At 40.2% G+C, this 22,665-nt stretch overlaps 3 protein-coding genes across 9 annotated transcripts in view; 2 read left to right on the forward strand and 1 right to left on the reverse strand.

The window, feature by feature from the left end:
* ERC1 (ELKS/RAB6-interacting/CAST family member 1) overlaps positions 1–14,723 on the reverse strand; it is a 503,328-nt gene extending 488,605 nt beyond the window's left edge. For 4 of the 6 annotated variants that reach the window (XM_070409489.1, XM_070409487.1, XM_070409492.1 and 1 more), the window contains exon 1: positions 14,625–14,723. The gene's annotated coding sequence lies outside the window, so the exon portion shown is untranslated. The remainder of the gene's footprint in view (positions 1–14,624) is intronic. The other 2 variants (XM_070409488.1, XM_070409490.1) reach the window with 2 other exon arrangements.
* A 400-nt stretch (positions 14,724–15,123) lies between these two features.
* RAD52 (RAD52 homolog, DNA repair protein) overlaps positions 15,124–22,665 on the forward strand; it is a 93,474-nt gene continuing 85,932 nt past the window's right edge. Inside the window, exon 1 of one of the 2 annotated variants that reach the window (XM_070409502.1) lies at positions 15,124–15,467. In XM_070409502.1, the coding sequence (XP_070265603.1) occupies positions 15,459–15,467 (9 nt within the window). In that variant the 5' untranslated portion in view covers positions 15,124–15,458. The remainder of the gene's footprint in view (positions 15,468–22,665) is intronic. The other variant, XM_070409501.1, reaches the window with a different exon arrangement.
* Positions 17,909–19,085, forward strand: LOC139005247 (heterogeneous nuclear ribonucleoprotein A1-like). Its single transcript, XM_070407554.1, has one exon. The coding sequence runs from the start codon at positions 17,909–17,911 to the stop codon at positions 18,848–18,850; it is 942 nt and encodes a 313-aa protein (XP_070263655.1). The 3' UTR covers positions 18,851–19,085.

Below are 22,665 nucleotides of genomic sequence, written 5' to 3' on the forward strand. Positions count from 1 at the left end.
TCCTTTATGTTTCTGTCTATTGTTTTTGTTTGGAGGTATTCTAGATCTCTATTTCCTCTTTTTTTAAGCTATGGTCCTGGCTTGAGGATTTTTGTTTGTGGTTACCATTAGGCCTATAAAAAGTAAACTTGCATTTATCTGTAGCTTTTTCTTTTGAGTACATCTGATCTTCATTCTTCTTTGCCAGTTCAGACCTTTATCCCCTCCCCTTTTATGTTTTTGTTGTGACAAATTATCCCTATTCATGCTGTAAGTTTTTAGTTGATTTTATGTTCTTTGTTTCAGGTAGAATAACTACATTGAGTATGTCCTACAATGGAGGTTTTCTGATAATAAAATCCCTCAGCTTCTGTATGTCTGGGAACATCTTTATTTCTCCTTCATATTTAAAGGATAATTTTGCTGGATATATTATTCATAGCTGGTAATTTCTCTCTTTTAGACATTTGAATATTTCCTTCCACTCTCTTCTGGCTTATAGAGCTTCTGCTGAGAAGTCGGATGAAATTCTGATGGGTTTTCTTTGTAGGTCACTTCCTTCTTTTCCATGAATGTTTTGAGAATTTTTTCTTTGTCATTAATATTTGACAGCTTTAATACCAAGTGTGCCTTGGAGAGGGCCTCTTTGGATTGAGATAACTAGGTGATCTGTTTGCTTCTTGGATTCGAGGATCTAGTTCTTTCTATAGATTTGGGAAGTTCTCATCCACTATTTATTTTAATAGATTCTCCATCCCATGCTCCCTCTCCTCCTCCTCTTCCAGAATGCCTATAATTCTAATATTGCTTTTTCTGATGGAATCAAATAGTCCTCATAGAGCTCTTTCATTTTTCTTTATGCTCAGGCCTCTCTCTTCTTCCCTCTGTGTCATTTCTAGCTTCATATCTTCAATATCATTAATTCTTTCCTCTAGCTGGTTGGCTCTGTTTTCTAAACTCAGTAACTCACTCAATCTCCTTAATTGCATGCTTCATTTCCAGGATTTCTGATTGGTTCTTTAAATTTAAATCTTTTTGGTAAAGTACTCATTTTGTTCATTGATTTGTTTTCTAAGCACATTGAATTGCCTGTCCATACTTTCTTGCATCTAGTTCAGTATTTTCAGAACTGCAATTTTGAAATCGCTGTCATTTCTATCATGTTTCCATGTGTTCCAGCTTGCTTTCTAGAGATATTTCATTTTCTTTCTGGTCATCCTCATTACTGTGGTTATTCATGGTATTTGCTGTCCTACTTTGCCTATGCATTTACCTCTGAAGAGGTCTTTCTACTATTTCCCAGTAGATGGTGCTGAATCACAAGGTGTTTTTATACCTCTGTGATCTCCCAGTCTTGTGTTTCCATGGCTTCCCTAAGATAGTACAGTCATACTGCTTGAAGTTGGCATTTGTTTTGCCCTCACCAATTCCCCACTCTCCCAACCTACAGCTCTCTGCTCCTCCCAGCCACCTGCTACCTCCATCTTTCTCCCCTCTCCCAGCTGGCCGAGCCACGCAGGCCAACTGTGCTTCCCTCCTTTCTCTTCTCCCCATTTATTCCTTGTTGATGCTAGTTTTGTGAACCAACATATGGTCTATCCTTGAGAATGTTTCATGTGCACTGGAGATGTTTCAATGTGCAGGTCTCTCAGGCATGCGTCTGTGTTGAGCAGGGATTTCTTTATTGAATTATAGCTGGTTAACTTGTTGAAATTTCAGGGGTAATTTTGTTCATTAACTCTTTTTTCCCCAATTTTTGCTGGGATACAGTTTGTTTTTACTTTTCCTGATGATTAACTTTATAATTTTAACTAATATACATTAACTTGTTTGTTTTTCTTCATCAAATTTTAAACTTTTAAATCCCCACCTCAGTATAAGATGAGGAATCTAAGATTCAATACACCTAGCTAGCCCTGGCTGGCTGGCTCAGTTGGCTGGAGCATCACCCCATGCACCAAAAAAGTTTTGGATTCCATTGCCTGTCAGGGCCCATACATCTGTTGCCGGTTCAATCGCTGGTCAAGGTGTCTACAGGAGGCAACCAATCAATGTTTCTCTCTCACATCAATGATTCTCTCTCTCTTTCTCTCCCCCTCCCTCCCTCCCTTCTTCTCTCTAAAAAAAGTAAAAAATCAATAAACATATCCTCAGGTGAGGATTTTTTTAAAAAATACACAATACACCCAGCTACATCCCATTAATCACATATACCATTATTTTCATATTGTAAAGGTGTATAACATTTATTTTTTATCTATAACTGTCTTCTTTTGTCTACAAACATTTCTATAAACAGAAAGCTGATAAATAATTTACAATATGATGATAATGTAAATATTATTCACAGCAGAACCAGGTAGTGATTGGACTACAGAGAATACACAATTCTGTTTCTTCCCTTCTTAGGATTTACTACAACTTATAATTACTTTCTTTACATGTTTTGTCTGTATTTCTTACTATATATAAACTCTATGAAAATAGGGTTGTTATACACAGAAACACACAACCCTTGTTCATTAGTTATCATCCACAGTCCTTACTACTATACATAACATGTATTAAATAATTATATGTTTATAAATAGATGAATACTTTGTGAAAGGAAGGGGAGGGGAGAAAAAGGAGAGAAGGTCAAGCAATCAAGGATATCAAAGCCAAATGACTTTAGATATTAAATATCATTATATAACATCTATTCTCCAATATCAATCTGTGGTAGAGTTAGAAAAAGAAAATGAATCTACATAACTTATAAGCTCTACCATTCCAGCAAATGTCAATTAAAGGTGCAGTGGTTCTCAACCTTCTGGTCCTTTAAATACAGTTCCTCATGTTGTGACCCAACCATAAAATTATTTTCGTTGCTACTTCATAACTGTAATGTTGCTATTGTTATGAATCGTAATGTAAACATCTGATATGCAGGATGGTCTTAGGCGACCCCTGTGAAAGGGTTGTTTGACCGCCAAAGGGGTCGCAACCCACAGGTTGAGAACTGCTGGGTTAGAGTAAGAAAGTAGTGTCCTATTTCTGTTATTTCATAATTTTTACAGTAAACATTTATTGCTTTTAATAATCCGTTTCTTACTTTTAAAAGTCTTCCATATATTGGGGGGAGTGAGATACTGGGTTTTCCTCCCATTGTTCTTTAATAAAGTTCCTTCTGGAAAACTTCAATTTTAACTCCAAACAGGAAAAGTACTTTTTCTATCCCTTAACAAGAGTATAAAGATGGCCATAAAAAAGTAGTAATAAGATAATCTACTTCAGAGGAGAAACCAAGATGGCAGCATAGGTAAACACCTGAAATTGCTGCCTCACACAACCACTTCAAAAATACAACTAAAAGACAAAACGGACATCATCCAGAATCATAGGAAGGCTGGCTGAGTGGAAATTCTACAACTAGAAGGAAAGAGAAAAGCACACTGAGACTCAGTGGAAGTGCAGAAGTAAAGTGCAGTGCTGGGCCTCATCTGGGCACCTCCAAATCCCAAACAAAGAAGAGGAATCTGCAGATCTCTCCGTAGCTCCTGCTGGGTAGCCTCAGGCAGAGGCTAAATTAGCACCTCTTTAGAAATCCAAGAGCCAGTGTACCCAGTGGTCACAGTGGGACCATCCAGATTACAACTCCTCAGATCCATAAGGGACACACTCAGGGGGCAGACTCAGTGAGCACCAAAGCCCCACTGAAGCAAGTCTTGCCCCAGAAGGGTGTATTCAGCACAGAAGTTCTCCCACTGCAGACACAGCTGATTCTCACAGCCAATTGGCCTGGAGGTCAAATCGTCCCACTGATACCTACAACAATCAAGGCTTAACTACAACAAGACTGTGCACAAAGCCCACAAAGGGGTGCACCAAGAGTGTCCACCTCAGGTAATTGGGGAGGCTGAGCCACTGGGCCCTATAGGACACCTAGCACAGAAAGCCACCCTATCAACACACGGAAGCAGCCAAAATGCAGAGACAAACAAACAGGTCACAAATCATAGAAATGGAGGAAAGCAAACTACTGGATATAGAGTTCAAAAACCACACTTATAAGGTTTTTCAAGAATTTTCTGGAAACCGCCAATAAATTTAGTGAGACCCTCCATAAATCTAGTGAGACCCTCAAGGATATGAAAAAGGACCAACTAGAAATTAAGCATACACTGACTGAAATAAAGAATAATATGCAGAGATCCAACAGCAGACAAGAGGATCCCAAGAATCAAGTCAAAGATTTGAAATACGAGTAAACAAAAAATACCCAACCAGAAAAGCAAAAAGAAAAAAGAATACAAAAATATGAAGATAGTGTAAGGAGCCTCTGGGTCAACTTCAAGCATACCAACATCCGAATTATAGGGGTGCCAAAAGAAGAGAGAGGGCAAGATATTGAAAACCTATTTGAAGAAATAATGACAGAAAACTTCCCCTACCTGGTGAAAGAAATAGACTTACAAGTCCAGGAAGCGCAGAGAACCCCAAACAAAAGGAATCCAAAGAGGACCACACCAAGACACATCATCATTAAAATGCCAAGAGCAAAAGACAAAGAGAGAATCTTAAAAGCAGCAAGAGAAAAAAAGTCAGTTAACTACAAGGGAGTACCCATACGACTGTCAGCTGATTCCTCAACAGAAACTTTGCAGGCCAGAAGGGAGTGGCAAGAAATATTCAAAGTGATGAATAGCAAGAACCTACAACCAAGATTACTTTATCCAGCAAAGCTATCATTCAGAATTGAAGGTCAGATAAAGAGCTTCACAGATAAGAAAAAGCTAAAGGAGTTCATCACCACCAAACCAGTATTATATGAAATGCTGAAAGGTATTCTTTAAGAAGAGGAAGAAGAAAAAGGTAAAGATAAAAATTATGAAAAGCAAATACATATCTATCAACAAGTGATCTAAAAATCAAGTGAATAAAAAATCTGATGAACAGAGTAAACTGGTGAATATAATAGAACTAGGGGCACGGAAAGGGAGTGGACTGACAATTCTCGGGGGGAAAGGGGTGTGGGGGTGCAGGAAGAGACTGGACAAAAATCGTACACCTATGGATGAGGACCGTGGGAGGGGTAACGGCAGAGGGTGGTGTGGGAACTAGGTGGAGGAGAGCTATGGGGGGAAAAAAAGAGGAACAACTGTAATAATCTGAATAAAGATTTAATTTAAAAAATAATAATATTTTAATAACTATGTATAGTGTCAGGGTGAGTATTAGACTTACCAGGGGAGTACTTCCTAAGTTATATAACTATCCAACCACTATGCTGTACACCTGAAACTAAAATAATAATGAATATCAACTATAATTGAAAAAATAAATAAAAGTTAAATTTAAAAACTGATACTCAATTCAGTTACTGGGTAACTTTTAAGCACATCTGGAATTAGTTGGGTATGTGAATCTACTTTTTCAACAGTAAATTTTATAAAATATAAATACAAATCAATTATTTCTGAGAAAAACCTAGCATATGAATTAAGATATGCTGTAAAAATGTACAATTGATTTCAAAGACTTACTTACTTGTATGCATATATACATAACCCATGAACACAGACAATAGGGTGGTGAAGGCCTGGGGCAGGGGATGGGGGTGAGCTAGTAGGGGTAAAGGGGGGGAAAGGGGAACATAGGCAATACTTTCAACAATAAAGATTTAATTAAAAAAAGAAAAATGAATGTAAAATTGCCCATTAGTAATTTTTTAAATATATTTTAACCTGTTAAAATGATATTTTGGATGTTTTTGGTTAAATAAAAAACATTAAAAAATTATAAAATCTAATAGTTTCCTTTTACTCTATAATGTGGTCATGAAATTTTTAATTACATAAGTGGCTCATATTATGTTTCTACTGGACAATACTTTCTAGAGGTTCCTGTTGCCCCCACCATAGCCATTAATAGCTCAATGAATGGCATCACCATCCTAGTTCAGTGCTGTCCAATAGAACCTTCTCTGATTATGGAAGTGTTCTACATCTGATGATGACTGGGTGGTGGTAGTGATGATTTGTCTGACTCACAGAATCCCTTGGGATATTGTGGAGCCAGAGTTCTTGGGAGACTGGAGAATACCATCTATTATTTTGACTACTCTCTGGGGGAAAGGTAGTAGGTACAAAAAACTGCAGACCAGGCTGGCAGATGTGGTTCGGTGGTTGAGTGTCAACCTATGAACCAGGAGGTCATGGTTTGATTTCCGGTCAGGGCACATGCCTGGGTTGCAGGCTCAATCCCCAGTGTGGGGTGTGCAGGAGGCAGCTGATCAATGATTCTCTCTCATCATTGATGTTTCTCTCTCTCTCCCCCTCTCCCTTCCTCTCTGAAATCACTAAAAATATATTCTTTAAAAAACGGCAGACCAGTGTAGTGCAACAGAACTTTCTGTGACAATGGAAATGTTGTATATCTGCACTGTCCAATACAGAGGCCACTAGTCCCATCTGGCTATTGAGAATATGCAATATCGCTAATGCAACTGAGGAACGAGTTTTAAATCTTATTTCATTTTAATTACTATACATTTAAATAGGCATATATAGCTAGAGACTACTGTATTAGACAACACTGCTTCTAGCCTACCTTTTCCATCTCAAAGTCTGGGAGTCAACTTAGTCTCCTCCGTCTTCATCAACTGTCCTTTCCCCCATAGAAACACACACACACACACACACACACACACACACAGATACTGAATTACCCAGTCTTGTGTTCTTTAAAGCTTTCAATTCTGTATGCTTCTCTATCGCCACTGTCACTACTTTCCTTCTCAGGCTTTAAGGGGATAAGGCCACTGCCTCCTAGTTGATCCTTAGACTCAGAAGAGAGGTAAAAGCTAAAGACAGAAAAAACAAATACTCAACATACAGATGAAATATGAAATACAGGAGATGAATCACCCACAGAAAATCAAACATTTAATGAATGGGTAGAAAAAGGTTCAACAAAGGTGACTGAGAAAGAGAACCAGAGACCCAGGAAGAAAACCTGAAACGTAATCTGAAGACCCCAAAAGAAGTGAGAGTTTTACCAAGGAAGGAGAAATCAACTGTGTCAAACGCTGCTGTAGTAGGCTATCTTGAAAATAGCTCTGAATGATCTTTGCCTCCCAGTATTCATGCTCTTGTGGGATCCTCCTTCCCCCACCGCTTTGTGTGTGTTAAACCTAGTAACTCCTTTCTAACAAACAGAATACAGCAAAAGTGATAGAATGTCACTTCCTATATTAGGTTACAACAACACTCTGCTTATTATTTCCCCTCCCAACCTCCTCCATAGAGTTCTCAACCTGGGAAAAGCAAAGTGCCATGTAGCTAGTAATCCTATGCAGAAACCCAAATGGCAAAGAGACTGATTTCTCAAGCACACAGACAACAAGGACCTCAAACCTGACAAGAGCCACATGATTGAGCTTCGAAGCAGACTCTCCCCAAGTCACCTTTGAGGTGACTGCAGTCCTAGTCAATTAGATTGCAGCCTTATGACTGACCCTGAATCAGACACACCTCATCTAGATGATGCCTGACCCTCAGAACTATGAAACAATAAATGTTCGCTGTTTTTATAAGTTCGGGGGTAATTTGTTGCATAGCAATAGGCAACCGTTACTAACTGCAGCAAAAGTTTTCAGTAAAACTGTGGAGACAGAAACAAGACAGAAATAGGTTGAGAAGAAAATTGCAGGTGAAGAAATGGAGATGTCTAGCAAATGTAGACATTCTTTCAAAAAGATTTGGCAGTAAAGTAGAAAACAACTTAGAGGAAGTATTAGAAAAAGTATGAAGTTGGAGAAGAGTTTTTTGTAAAGACAAGAGACTTTCTAAAGTTCAAGTGATGATAAGAAGCCAATAGGGTGGAAAAATTCACTCTCAAGGAACTTCATTATCAAGAAACTCTTCTAAAACTTCTCACTACCTCTCTGCCTTAACTGAAAACTGGCTTTCCCAGGACACCTTTCAATGCAGCCCTTTCAAGTGGAGGCTATTAAGTCTCTGATATTCCACACCCAGCATTGGAAAATTAGGCTAGTACCCATCTTTCTTCCAACGCCAACTCCAGACCATCATTCCTTAACCCTCATGTAAAATCCTTGTTACTCTGATTCTCATGCTATTCAGCAACAGTCTTCTACCTCTAGTATAAGCTAATAACCACCTGGACATCTTCAGTGAAGATATGCTGGCAACTAGTTCACATGGCCACTATCTTCTATGCCATCTTTCCTGGGTCATTTCAATACACATATGGTTGAGTCATCTAACACCAGTTCCTCAAACCCATCATCCTCAGTAAGCAACTCTCTAATCTCTGGGTACAGCCATTTACAACGAGTTGTGAAGTCACTTAGTTGTATTATTATCCGTTCATTCATTGAATATTTAGTATCTATTATTTGCTCAGGAGAGAACACATGACAGATAGTCCCTGTTCTCATGAAATCTAGGACATATTTTTCATATTTTCCACAAAGACAGGTGAAAAGATCCAGCTGAAGTCTAGATACATTACAACTACATTTCCTTTATTAATCAGTCTAGAAACCAAGTCAATCCTAGGAAACTAGAATTGCATGCTGAATCCTAGTGATCACTATTCCCCTTACCTTTTAAATAATCTATTCTAAAATATTGCTAGAGTTCAATATTAAATTCATTGATCTATAAATGTGTAATTGTGCTGCCCAACAGAGTAGTCACTAGTCACAAAGCCTGTTTAAATCTATTTCAATAAAATTAAAAATTCAGTTTCTCAGTAACACTACCCATAGGTCAATAGACACATGTGACAAGTGGCTACTAAATTGAATAGTGAAGATAAAGAGCATTTCTATCATCACAGAAAGTTCTATTGGAGAGTGCTGGTCTAATGTTTTTGGCATTCACCTCCTTCCTCCCAGAAAAAAACTTAAAATGATAAGTGTCATTTTCTAGACTCCTGAAAACTCTCTGGTGCTCTACAATAAAAGCTTTATGAGGTACAAAAGGGTCACAGGTTCGATTCCCAGCCAAGGGCTCATACCTGGGTTGCAGATTCCATCCCCGCCCAGGTTGGGGCTCATGGGAGGGGCGGGGGAGGGGGGCATAACAAATCAATGTGTCTCTCTCACATCAATGTCTATCTGTCTCTGTGGGTCTGTCTCTGTCTCTGTCTCTCTCCTTTCCTTCCTCCCGACCCCCTCCCTCTTACTCTCTCCAAAAAACAACAAAAAAAATCAATGGAAAGATTATTCTCAGGTGAGGATTTAAAAAAGAAAAGCTTTATGAGTACCACCTGCTTTATTCTTCAGAACAATCACATTCTCATTTTATAACAGAAAATTCCCATTTTTATGGATGAGAAAATTAACTGAGTTTTAGACAATAAAGTACTCACTCAAAAATTTAGACAATATAGTCTCTACAGACTGCTGTCAGATAGGAAATGACAGCAATCCATATAGAGTTTCAGCAGATTAATAATGTAATTATTACCCTGGCCAGTATGGCTCATTTGGTTGGGTGTCATCCCTTGCACTGAAAGGTTGCCAGTTCGATTCCCAGTCGGGAAAGGCTCTATCCCGGGTATGGGGTGTGCAGGAGGCAGCCAAAGTCTTATTTCTCTCTCTCCTTCTCCCTTCCTCTCTAAAAATCTTTTTAAAAACTAATGTAATTATTTTGCCTTTTTAGACAACACACTTTTTAACAAAAAGGGATGATACCAACACCTCATACTGGCACTTGACATTTCAAAGTGCTTTTAGACCCCCTAATCTGCCCTATAGCTTTCTTGCCTTCGGGTTCTGCATACGCTGTTCCTTCTGTTTACATCCTTTTCATTTGGCCAAATCCTACTTATCCTTAAGATTTCATATTAGATCTTCCCACAAACCAGTTTAGGGATCCATCCCATGAGCTGATGTAGAAAACTGTGTATGTCACCAACTGAAGACCACAAACTCCAGTTAACTTTTCCTCTTCCCACTAGTATGAAACTCCTTAAGAATAAAGAACCCTGACCCTTATTATCATGAAATCCATCTGGCTTAGCCCAGGGCTTGGAACACAAAGGGTACTTAATAAACATATGATAAATGAAGAAATAATGAAAACAAGACACTTAGATAATCAAATCATTTCACAAGTATTCACTCAACCAAGTAAAACATTATCTAATTTGACTTTTACACAAACCTAGGCTTCTATTCAATCACAGAATGTTAAAAATGCACTAAATGGCTTCATTGCCAGGTGTTGGTAACAAAGTATTTCACAAACATGCTTCCCACATAATATGCAAAACAATAAGTAAAAACCGAAGGTCAAGAGGTGACTGCTAAAGAACAGGGAGATAAAAATGTTCTAAAATTGACTGTCATGATGGTTGCACAAACAAAACTGAATTGTACACTTTAAAGAGGTGAATTATATGATATGTAAATTATCTCTCAATAAAGCTATAAAGCAAAGTTATAAAACAAAAAGTCTGCAGCTAGCCTTAAATCATGAAAAAAAATATTAAGCCTACAAAAAAAAACCTGATAAAATACTTGTTATATTTATGCAATTTTAAAATAGTTAATATTATTTTACAAAATTTCACTGGTTAGGAAAAACAATAAACTGGAAATAGAAATCATCTTCAGGAATAACTGGATGGGACAGGAAAGACTTACTTTTCCCTGTGTACACATTTATACCTTCTGATTTGCAACATGAATTACCTATTTTTTTAAAAATAAGTACATATAAGATTAATAACAACAAAGTCCTTAGTGCAGTAAAAGTATATACTCCCAGGCTGCCTATTTTATTCTGAGAAGAATAAAGAATAAAATATATATGATTTTTTTTTAATCAATCCAGGAACATTTGTCTCATCTCACACTGAAAAGCATTTAGTCATTTCTCTAGTATAGACACTATAATCAAGCAGATCTCTTATCCAACACTCTGACACATCTTTAAACAATGACAGTTATTCCCTCCTCCTTGAAAACTTCTTTCCTTCCTTTCTAGTACATCACACTCCTCTGGTTTTCTAACTCAATGCCTCGTATCAATTTCCTTTGCTGCATTCCTCATTTCCCCAGAAGACATCTAGAAGACCCATGAAGGCAGGGATTTTTGTCAGCTTATTCACCACCCAGAACCATACTCAATGATAACTGTTAAATGAATAAATGAATAAAACAACGCCCCAAGACATACTGAAGGCATATTGAAGATCCATAGAAATAAATTATTCCACATAGCCTATATTTTGTTTACTTTATTACATTATATTTCTCTGAAAATTGATAATTGATGTAGTAATTATTTTGATTAACCAAAATATTTCATTATCTGGTCTTTCTCCATCAATGTTTTTGATTCAGTATGTGTAAAATACACATTTAATAGGCCTTATACTACTTCTAAAAGCATAAATGTAGTGTAGAAAAAGAGCTGTTGTTGCTATTATTTTGTTTCCAGTATTAATGTTTAATTAACAGATTGACATACTTGTCTGACTTTAGTAATGGAAAAAAATAAAATAAAACACTTCAGCAGACTCAATAAAGATATCGCAGTAAAGCCCAGCAAGTGATATTTCTTGAAAAATAAAATGTAGGGGTTTTACTAGTTTGAAAGAATATATGCACACTTATGTTCATTTCAGTGTTATTTACAGTATTATAGCCAAGATTTGGAAGCAGCCCAAGGGCCCATCAGTAGATGAGTGGATTATAAAGTTGTGGTACATTTACACAATGGAATACTACTTGGCCGTAAGGAAGGAAATCTTCCCCTTTGCAACAGCATAGATCAGTGATGGCGAAGCTTTTGAGCTCGGCATGTCAGCATTTTGAAAAACCCTAACTTAACTCTGGTGCCGTGTCACATATAGAAATTTTTTGATATCTGCAACCATAGTAAAACAAAGATTTATATTTTTGATATTTATTTTATATTTAAATGCCATTTAACAAAGAAAAATCAACCAAAAAAATGAGTTCACGTGTAACCTCTGACATGCGTGTCATAGGTTCGGCATCACTGGCATAGGTGGACCTGGAGAGCATTATGCTAAGTGAAATAAGCCTGTCAGAGAAAGACAAGTACCATATGATTTCACTCATATGTGGAATCTAATGAACAAACAAAATAAAAACACTCATAGATAGAGAACAGACTGACAGCTGTCAGAGAAGAGAAGGGTTGTGGGGCTGGGAGAAAAAGGTGAAGAGATAAAAAAAAAAAATTTTCGTAGAGAGACAACAGTATGGTGATTACCAGAAAGAAAGGGGGGTGCGGAGAGGTAGAAGAGGAATATTAGGGGATAAATGGTGATGAAAGGAGACTTCATTTGGGGTGGTGAACACACAATACAATATATAGATAGTGTAGTATAGAATTAAATACCTGAAACCTATATCTTTTATTAACCAATGTCACCCCAATTGAGAAATAAAAAATTTCATTTTTTTTAATGTAGTTTTTTTTTCAGGTCTAAGAAAGTCTAACAAGACACAGATCACTTCTACCTTTACACTGTCCCCAAATCATATGATTTCATTCCCACAAGGAGAAGAATCACATCTCGCCGTCGGCCATGCGAATGTCTGTTTAGCAATATACATAAAGTTGCAGCTGGAATCTTCACACTTGTCCCCATGTGTATCCAATTAAATCAAAGTATAGTTTAAAACCCAAAACTAGTTATGTGAATTTTAATTTTTCCTTCTAATTAACTAACACAAAATCAAAACTATTCATTCTACCAACCTACAATTTAATCTGTCTAAATACAGTTAATTAAGTATTTTATTTATAATTACAATTAGACCACACCCTTTCTCTCTTAATGCTTATTATATCCTCTGTTTCCTATAAGTCTCTTCAAGCAGAAGTATTTGCTAGAAGATAATAGTCTGCTCATTAAGTAAGCATGTTAAAAAAGGCAATGATCTGCAACTACTGACACTGACATCTATATATTTCTCTCTTGGGTTACATGAAAGCATTTCTCTGGCTATGTTCCCAAATAAATTGAGTAAGCCTTGGGAAAGTCGCTGCTTAAATTCCATTTCATGACGGTTTCTCTTCCTCCATAAATGAATTATTGAGAGCCATGCCTACTTCCATCCATCATATAATACATGTCCATCAAAGGACCTGTTTCTGAGCAAGAAATAGCTTACCAGACTGATAGGTAAGGTCAGTGAATACTGTAATCTTACAGGGTGCAGGAAACCATAAAAGAAGATTCTGATTTAATGTGCTAAGTTGTGAAACAATGATGTGAAGAACATGGAATACTGTTTACTCTTAGAAATATCTCCCTATGAAGTGACACATGCCCCCAATATGTTATTAAAGAGCATTTTTAAAGCACTTGACTCCAGGAACAATTCTGAGAAATTGAGAGGGTTTACCGAAAAAGAAAAATTATTCCTCTTTATTTTGAAAGTGTCTAATAAAGAAATCTGCCATTGAGAAGTAAAAATAATTGTGTTGAACGCAAAATGTCTAAATGTCAAGGTCTATTGTAAAACAAGCTGTAAAGGACAGATGTGTTTAAAACACTTAAGCATTTTTCATATAATTAGCTCCGAGGGAACTGATCACATTGTTCATTTTATCCATCCAAAGCAGTCAACCACAACCACCTGCAACTATTTTTGTACCCAACAACGTGTCTTCCAAAGCCACCATCTGAGTCTCAGGCCTTCTCTTTAGGGGCCAGGATAGAGCTTGTAAATGAGGTGGTAAAAAGAGATCTTTCCGGCAAAGAAAAAAGCCTGGAAGGCAACACCTTTAAGGATCTAAGTGTCATGAGACCTATTTCCCTAATACTGCCACCTGAATGAAATGGTCTTAACCCGAGATCTCACTCTTCTTGAAGAGTGTAAAACTTCAAACCCAGCCACGCTCACAATTTACCCATCCCGAGCCAACGCGGAGGAATTCTCTTCCCTCCCCGACCCCCGACCCACTCTGCCAGGAGAGAGGGAAAATAAAGGGAAAATTACCAAAACCCTAAAGCAAGAATGTGAGACCTAGTGCCATAGCTTCTCCAGCTGCCTCAAAGGTAACATCCACAGCTCATCTTCCTTTTGAAACGCAACCGTTCATCGCCCATCTTACAATTTCCCAGAAGGAAAAAAGGAATCCTCCTCTTCTTCAACATTTTACATCCATCGCCCAAACCCACAGGTCCACCCTGACCGCACCCCAACCTCCGCAGGGCTCCCCAATTCCTCTACCTCGCCCGCAACATCACGTTTCACAAGCCTTCCAACCTCGGTCCTCCAAGCGCCCACCCCGCCGGCCCCGGGCTCCCGCACATCTGTCCCCGCTCCCGCCCAATCCCGGGCTTGGCTGGGTGGAGCCCGCCGGTGGGCTGGGGTGAGTGAAGGTGGGTTGAGATGGGTTGGGGGTGGGGAGGGGTGGGGTCCGCCCCTCCCCAGACTTCCCGATCCCCCAGGCGAGGACAAGAAGGGGGGGCTGAAGCCTCACCTACAGCTCCGCCCCTCCCCGGGGGGCGCGCTGCCCTGCCTCGCCAGGGCCCTGAGGAAGACGCTGGGCAAGAAAAGGCAAAACGCCTCAGGGCCAGCGACAGCCGGGAAGCTGTGGGTCCCGCCCGACTGCCGAGCTGCCCCGCGGCGGCCGTCTCACCGGCTTAGCGTTGCCGCTGTTGCTGCTGTTGCCGCCGCCCCGGCGCCGCCGCCACCGCCGCCGCCTCTGCCACAGCCACAGCCACAGCCACAGCGCGGCCCCGGGCGCCCGCCGACGTCACCGCCCCGCCCTGCGCGAGCCACCTAGCCCCGCCCCCAGCCTGGCCGCCGCGCGAGCTCCGCCCTCGGCGGAGCTACCTCGCTGCCCCGCGCCCTCCGGGGGCCGCCGCTCTGCAACCTGCAGGCCTCCGGCGCCTTCCGGGGAAAGGCGGGTGAGGGGCCGGGGGAGAGGGTGACTCAGGCTCCCGCGGTGGCTCCGCGGAAGCTGAGTCACGGGCGCGGGGCGTCCACACGCACACACCCCCCACGCGCGGCCCCTGCGGCCCCGGGGGCGCAGAGCCGGCGCCAGCTCGGGAGAGCGGCGGTAGGTGGGAGCGAGGAGAGGCGGCGCTTGTCTCCTCCTGCTTTCCGTAGGAAGTGGACCGGCCAGGCCCGGAGAGCCGAACGCAGCCCTCCCGACCCTTAGAGTCGCCCCACCCCTGCCGTGGCCGGGCCCGTTACTCCGCCGCTGCCGAGGGGAGTAGCCGTAAGGGTTGGCGGCGCGCTCACGGCCGCAGGGCACCCTTTGTCCGCGGAAAGCTTTCACTGACCCCACCCGTAGTTTTTGCGAAATGTGGCTCCTGAGGTCGTCATAGGATCTGGGTCTGAGACGCAGCCCTGGGGAAGAACGCCGGTGTCGCGGGAGACCCAGGCCAGTGTAGGTCGCTTTCCCGCGGTGGTTGTGACGGGAGAGGAGAGCGCGGGCGGAAATTGGTGTCCACAGGCGGCCCCTGCGATGTGCCAGGTACTGTGCTACGTGGTCTGTCTGAGTCCAACCCGCAGCGAGGCGAGTCTGCCGGACACTTGCGCCGTACTTCACGCAACCCGGGGTTCCTGTGCGGCATCGCAGTCGCGCTTCTTTTGCTGGAGCCATGCAAAGAGGGTGACTGCGTCCACCAATTTAAAGATGTGTCTCTAAACCAAGAATGTAAGAGTGATGTGAATTATATTTATTCCCAGCCTTCTGGTGTTTATTAAAATAATTTTCACTTTACCCCTACTTACTCTCCCCCACCACCATTAACCAGTTTACACTGCCTCGTAATGCGACTAACATTTTCCCGTCTCTCCTCAGTATTCACATTCATTCATTCATCAAATCCTACTGGTTCATTCTGCCCAGGCTCTCTGATTGTTCCCTCCCAGGATCGTTATTGCAGCTTCTCATCCTGCGGGATAGTCGCCCCCTTCAGTACATTCAACATATGGCTACCAAATGTTAGTTAGACTGCCAAATAAGCACCCTAAAATATTTCACTTATGAGACATCTGTCTATTTACCCAGGAAAAGCCATCCCTTAACTGTTTTTCAAGAGAAGTGAGTTGTTATATCTTTCTAGTTTCCATTCTGCCACTCTGCTCGTGTTACCTTGGAAAATCACTTTACTTATAGGCCCTACTTTTCTTAACTGTAAAACGGGGTGTGAACTATATGTCTAAGATCCATCATATCCCTAAAATGTGTGGATCTGGAGAGTTAAGATGCTAAACACTAAATTATACATACACAGGAATACTGTTAAGATCACAGACTCAGAATTTTGTCTTTGTTTTTCGGGGTTTTTGTTGTTTTTCTGCCATTCCACTGGTGGTTTTTATTTCCTACGCTGACCCCGGTATCTTTTTAGGATTTATTAAAGCTGGCTAACTGAGCACATGCAGTCATTGCCTCTTCCTCCTGAGACCCCATTAAAATACTTGGAATTTAAAAATCATACAAACCCATGGAAAATGGGAAGGGGCCCCATAATTTTTTTTTTATCTTGGCACACTGAAAGTAAGTTTAGTCTGACTAAACAAAATGGAAGAAATATAATGTGTAATAGGTACACATCGAGGTGCTGCAGCCAAGGAAGGGGCCTATCTGCCAGAAGTGAATTAGAGAAACTGAAATTTGGAGAGAAGACAGCAAGGGTGAGAAGCAGAGCTGAAAACAGGGAAACTAAATAAAGGTTTGCATATGAAACAGCACAATAGCTAAGCATTTACCCCAGGCTAAAAATCAAGAGTTCTCATAATCTCTGGGGAGGAACCTGGGCAGCTATTTGAGCATTAATGACTAAGAGTAAAGCATTCTTCATTCTGGCACAATAGCCCATTTCCTACTCACTCAACCTAGAGTGAACTTGTGCAAGTTGGCAAGACCCTGTTAAGTTCACAACATTCCTAATAAGCATTCCAACTACCTCAAATATGAACAGACAATCAAGGATTATTAGATATTTAAAGAAAGTCTCCAACTTGAGGGAGAGAGGAAGTTAAACAGAAAATGTAACCACAGAAGAAACACAAAAACATCAGAGAAGTTAAAATAATTAGTATGCTCATAGACATGACATTTATGAAACAAGAATAGTATACTCAGATGAAGAAACAATCCAAGAATAGAAAGTAGGTTTTGAAATTAGAAATAAGAAATTGTCAAAATTAAAAATTTACCTTAACTATTAAAAGATAAAGAAATTTTTAAGAAAATAAAAGGTTGAATGTAATATGTTACCCTGTGCCGATATTGTATTGCTGATAAAGTTCCTTACTCCACAGGAGCTCTATGTTCTTCTAGATAGGAATAAAAAAACACAAGTCTTAATTTCTCATGTGTATAAATTTAGGTGGTTTTAGGCAAAAATAAAATATCCCAAATCTATTTTCTAATTTTTTTTGAACATGTATCTAAAAAAATATTTGGATATGTAATAAAATTGCATCATGATAAAAATAAAAAATAAATTTGCCCTAGCCGTTTTGCTCAACAAATAGAGCATTGGCCTGCAAACTGAAGGGTCCCAGGTTTGATTCCGGTCAAGGGCACATGCCCTGGTTGTGGGCTCAATCCCCAGTAGGCAACCAATCAATGATTCTCTCTCATCATTGCTATTTCTAGCTCTCTCTCCCTTTCTCTCTTAAACCAATAAAAATATATTTAAAAATAAATTTTTAAAAAAGAATATACGAGAAATAGTCAAACCAGCAGAACTAATATAAGAGAAAAAGAAGGAACCTGGTTGGAGAACCTGGCTAGGCTGCTGATCGACTGAACGCTGTCTCCGTGTCATTCCTTCTTCGCCGACTCCATCCACACCTTTGGGAACCCCTGGACCTGCTGGGGTTGGACCCCGACAACTCCTTTCTGCTGGTGAACGCCGCGGAGTAAGCATCGTTGGAATTCCTCCTGTTGGAGTCATCATGTCTAAGTCTGAGTCTCCTAAAGAGCCGGAGCACCTGCGGAAGCTCTTCATCAGAGGTTTGAGCTTTGAAACAACCGATGAGAGTCTGAGGAGCCATTTTGAGCAATGGGGAATGCTCACGGACTGTGTGGTGATGAGAGATCCAAACACTAAGCGCTCCAAAGGCTTTGGGTTTGTCAGCTATGCCACTGTGGAGGAGGTGGATGCAGCCATGAACGCGAGGCCACACAAGGTGGACGGAAGAGTGGTGGAACCAAAGAGGGCTGTCTCCAGAGAAGATTCTCAAAGACCTGGTGCCCACTTAACTGTGAAAAAGATTTTTGTCGGTGGTATTAAAGAAGACACTGAAGAACATCACCTAAGAGATTATTTTGAACAGTATGGGAAAATAGAAGTGATTGAAATCATGACTGACCGAGGCAGTGGCAAAAAGAGAGGCTTTGCTTTTATAACCTTTGATGACCATGACTCTGTAGACAAGATTGTCATTCAGAAATACCATACTGTGAATGGCCACAACTGTGAAGTAAGGAAAGCTCTATCTAAGCAAGAGATGGCTAGTGCTTCGTCCAGCCAAAGAGGTCGAAGTGGTTCTGGAAACTTCGGAGGTGGTCGTGGATGTGGTTTTGGTGGAATAGACAACTTTGGTCATGGAGGAAACTTCAGTGGTCGAGGTGGCTTTGGTGACAGCAGTGGTGGCGGTGGATATGGTGGCAGTGGGGGTGGCTATAATGGATTTGGTAATGATGGAAGCAATTTTGGAGGTGGTGGAAGCTACAATGATTTTGGCAATTACAACAATCAATCTTCAAATTTTGGGCCTATGAAAGGAGGAAACTTTGGAGGCAGAAGCTCTGGCCCTTATGGTGGTGGAGGTCAATACTTTGCCAAACCACGAAACCAAGGTGGCTATGGCGGTTCCAGCAGCAGCAGTAGCTAGGGCAGTGGCAGAAGGTTTTAATTACTGCCAGGAAACAAAGCTTAGCAGGAGAGGAGAGCCAGAGAAGTGACAGGGAAGCTACAGGTTACAACAGATTTGTGAACTCAGCCAAGCACAGTGGTGGCAGGGCCTAGCTGCTACAAAGAAGACGTGTTAGACAATACTCATGTGAATGGGGGAAAAAAACTCGAGGACTATATTTGTGACTAATTGTATAACAGGTTATTTTAGTTTCTGTTCTGTGGAAAGTATAAAGCATTCCAACCAAGGGTTTTAATGTAAATTTTTTATTTTGCACCCATGCTGTTGATTGCTAAATGTAATAGTCTGATCATGACGCTGAATAAATGTGTCTTTAAAAAAGAAAAAGAAAACAAAGTACAAAAAATTACCCCAAAAATAATGGAAGAAAATTTCCCAGAACTGAAAGCATCTACTAGTACAGGACACAAACAGAAAAAACAACCTGTGAAATATTATAACTAAAGTTAAAGAGAAGATCCTAAATTTTCAAAAAGGAAAAAAAGTGACCAAGATGCTTTAGAATTCTTACCAGCAACACTATGAGAAGATAATAGACAGATACCTTCAAGTTTCTGAAGGAAATATTTCTTGAATTTCAAATTCTTAGGGAAAAATTTGTTTTAACTCTTATTTATCATTAAGTAAAAGATATCTGAAAACATTTTCAGATATTCAGGGACTCATGAAGCTAAACTCCCACATATCCTTTTTTAAAAAAGAGTTACTTGAAGATGTACTCAAACAAACTGAAGTAGAAAATACAAAATATCCAGGAATCACTACATCTAATTCAAGAAGTCTAGGCGTTCTGGGAGAGAAATCTGAAAAAAGAGAATTTGACTGAATCGTTCATTACTGTGATAGAAAACTTAGAAAATGCTGTTTTCTGGTATTCAACTTTTAGGTCCAACCTATTAATAAATTATACGGATGTTGACTCCATATCCTAACTCCTAAACGGGAAGAAAAAAAGGAACGAAAAAATATCCCACTCCTCACCCTGGCAACCACCCTTCCATTTTCTATCTCTATGATTTTAGGAAATGAAAAAGTTCTAGAGATGATGTGGTGATGATTGCAGATCTATGTGGATATACTTAATGCCATACAACTATGCACTCAAAATAGTTGAAACAGTAAATTTTATGTATATTTTACAATTAAAACTTTTTTATTTTTTGTACTTCTAGGGCAGTGTTTTAGAGTGAATTGTATTCCTTCAAAATTCCATGCCCTTTCCCAAAAGGACAGGGTTTGGAGAGCTTCCAAGTTGGGGAATACATTGACTGTGAGGAGAGTGGTATGCCTGGAGAAGTCATGGAAGGCCTGCACCCTTTTCCCATTCTTTTCCCTATGTGTCTCTTCCATCTGCCTTTCCTGAGATATACTTTTGTACTAAACCAGTAATCTAGTAATTAAAATTTTTCTTTGTGTTCTGTAAGCCATTATAGCAAATTAATTGGCTCCAAGAAGGGGATCATGGAAACCTTTGATTTATATATAGTCAGTTGTTCAGAAGTACAACCTGGACTTACGATTGGCATCCTGAGTTGGAAGAGATCATTGGAGCCTCCAATTAGTAGCCAGTTGGTCAGAAGCACCAGTAACAGCTTGCCCTTGGAACTGGCATCTGAAAAGGGAGGGAGGTGCAATGTTGTGGGACTGAGCCCTTAACCTGTGGGATCTGATGCTATCTCCAGATAGATAGTGTCAGAATTGAGTTGAATTTAGGACACTCAACTGGTGTCTGGAGAATTTCTCCTTGGTGGTATGGGAAAACCCACTCGTAGGTATATGGCCAAAAGAATTTAAAACATATGTCCACACAACAATACAAAAAAAAATGTATATGTGAATGTTATGGCAGTGGAAACTAAATAATGAATAAATTCCTCAAAAAACATAGCTTTAAATGAATTGCTCTCTTGCAAGAAAATAAAGGAATTGTCCTCAAAGATTATTTCTCACTGAGTTGGAAATTGACAGCTGGAGGAAGAGGCAAGTCCACTGCTGTGGCTGTGCTCTGGATACAAGTCAAATTCAAGTCAGTTCTACATGTCTCACAATCAAGGACCCAGACTAAAGGAGCAATAGTCACCTGGGTTATATTTTCCTCATGGTGGAAAGCAAGCACACAAGAAGCTAAGGCACAAAAACTCATTTGAAGCCTCTGCTCAGTTGTGCCATAAACCCTGTGTGCTCACATTGCATGAACCAAAGCAAGTCCCATGGCCAGGTCCAACATAATGGTGTGGGAAAGTATACTCTTCTTATTGAATAGAGGGAGGGAATAAACAAGGGAAGGAAAAAACATGCCCTTACCTTTAAGAAAACTTTCTAAAAATCATGCACACCCCTTCGGCTTATATCCCATGATAAAAGCTTTGTACGTGATCATTCCTTGCACAAGGGCAGATTGAAAAAATAGCCTTTATTGTGGATGGTCATGTACCCAGTTAAAATTAATAAGTTCTATTACTAAAATAAGAAGAAAATGGCTATTGAGAAACAACTAGCAATCTCTGCCACAGCTTCTAAAAAATTACTAAAATTTAAAAACTTAATAGACACATTAGATCCACCTGAGGAACAAATGAAGTGGAAGATACAGCTGAGAAAACTGCCTGGAATGCAGCACATAGGGACAGAAAGATTGAAAAAGAGCCCTAGCTGGTTTGGCTCAGTGGATAGAGCGTCAGCCTCTGGACTGAAGGGTCTGGGTTCAATTCCAATCAAGGGCACATGCCCAGGTTGCGGACTCGATCCCCAGTAGGGGGAGTGCAGGAGGAGCCAATCAATGATTCTCTCATCGTTGATGTTTCTATTTCTCTCTTTTATATTAAAACCTCTTCCAGTCCCCCTCTTCCCTCCCTCCTCTTCTACTCCCTCTAAAAATCAATGGGAAAAATATTTTTAGGTGAGGATTCACAACAACAACAAAAAATAATAAAAATGTTAATGTCCTAGCAAATGTTGTCAGTGTCCTGCCCATATTCCTTCAACTTCCCCACTTCAATGAGCTCTAGGGATGTCCCAGGTTTTGTATTTATTTGCCTGATGGCTTTTTTCTTAAACCTCTGCCTAAGGCAGGCCAATGGGAAATTGGCCCCTACAGGAGCAGCCATCAATCAGTGACTGATAAAATTCAGCAGATAAATATTCAGGGTTCCCTGCCCTCTGAGCGGGATAACTCTGAAATACATGTTTTACACTAATTCCCTGAATTATCCAACAGTATAAAGCAGTTTCTTCAGTGGCAACTGGCTTGATAACTCACCCTTTTATTGTCTGCTTTCTTTCCCTGTCTCAGTTCCCCACTATTCTACTAGTATTTCCTGGGATTACCTCCCAAATAAATGACTTGTGCTTGAATCCTGTCTCAGAGCCTGCTTCTGGAAGAACCCATTTCCATGTCCACATGGAAATGTCAGATATGCAGTTAGATATGAATCTGGAATTCAGAGGAGAGGTTCAGACAATTGATGAATCGTTGGCAAAAGGTGGTATTTGTTTTGGGTATCTGTTTCAGCAAGAAACTTTACCTCAAAATTGTGGCTGAAAACAACTTTTTTTTTTTCAGCTCACAATTTTGTGGATCGGAAATTTGAGTCTTTCTCAGCTGGGCAGCTCTTCTTTTCCACGTGACATTACCTAAGGTCACTCACTCCATGGTATTCAGTTGCCAGATGAGCTAGAATCCAGCACAGCATGTAAAGCTATGAGCCAAGATGAGAACACCAACAGTGTAAATGGGGATGAAGTTCAAGCACTGAAGCTTCCAATGTTGAGAA

This window comes from Myotis yumanensis, unplaced genomic scaffold (assembly GCF_028538775.1).
Source record: "Myotis yumanensis isolate MYYU_CA2020_CCGP unplaced genomic scaffold, mMyoYum1.0.hap1 SCAF_3, whole genome shotgun sequence".
NCBI lineage: Eukaryota > Metazoa > Chordata > Mammalia > Chiroptera > Vespertilionidae > Myotis > Myotis yumanensis.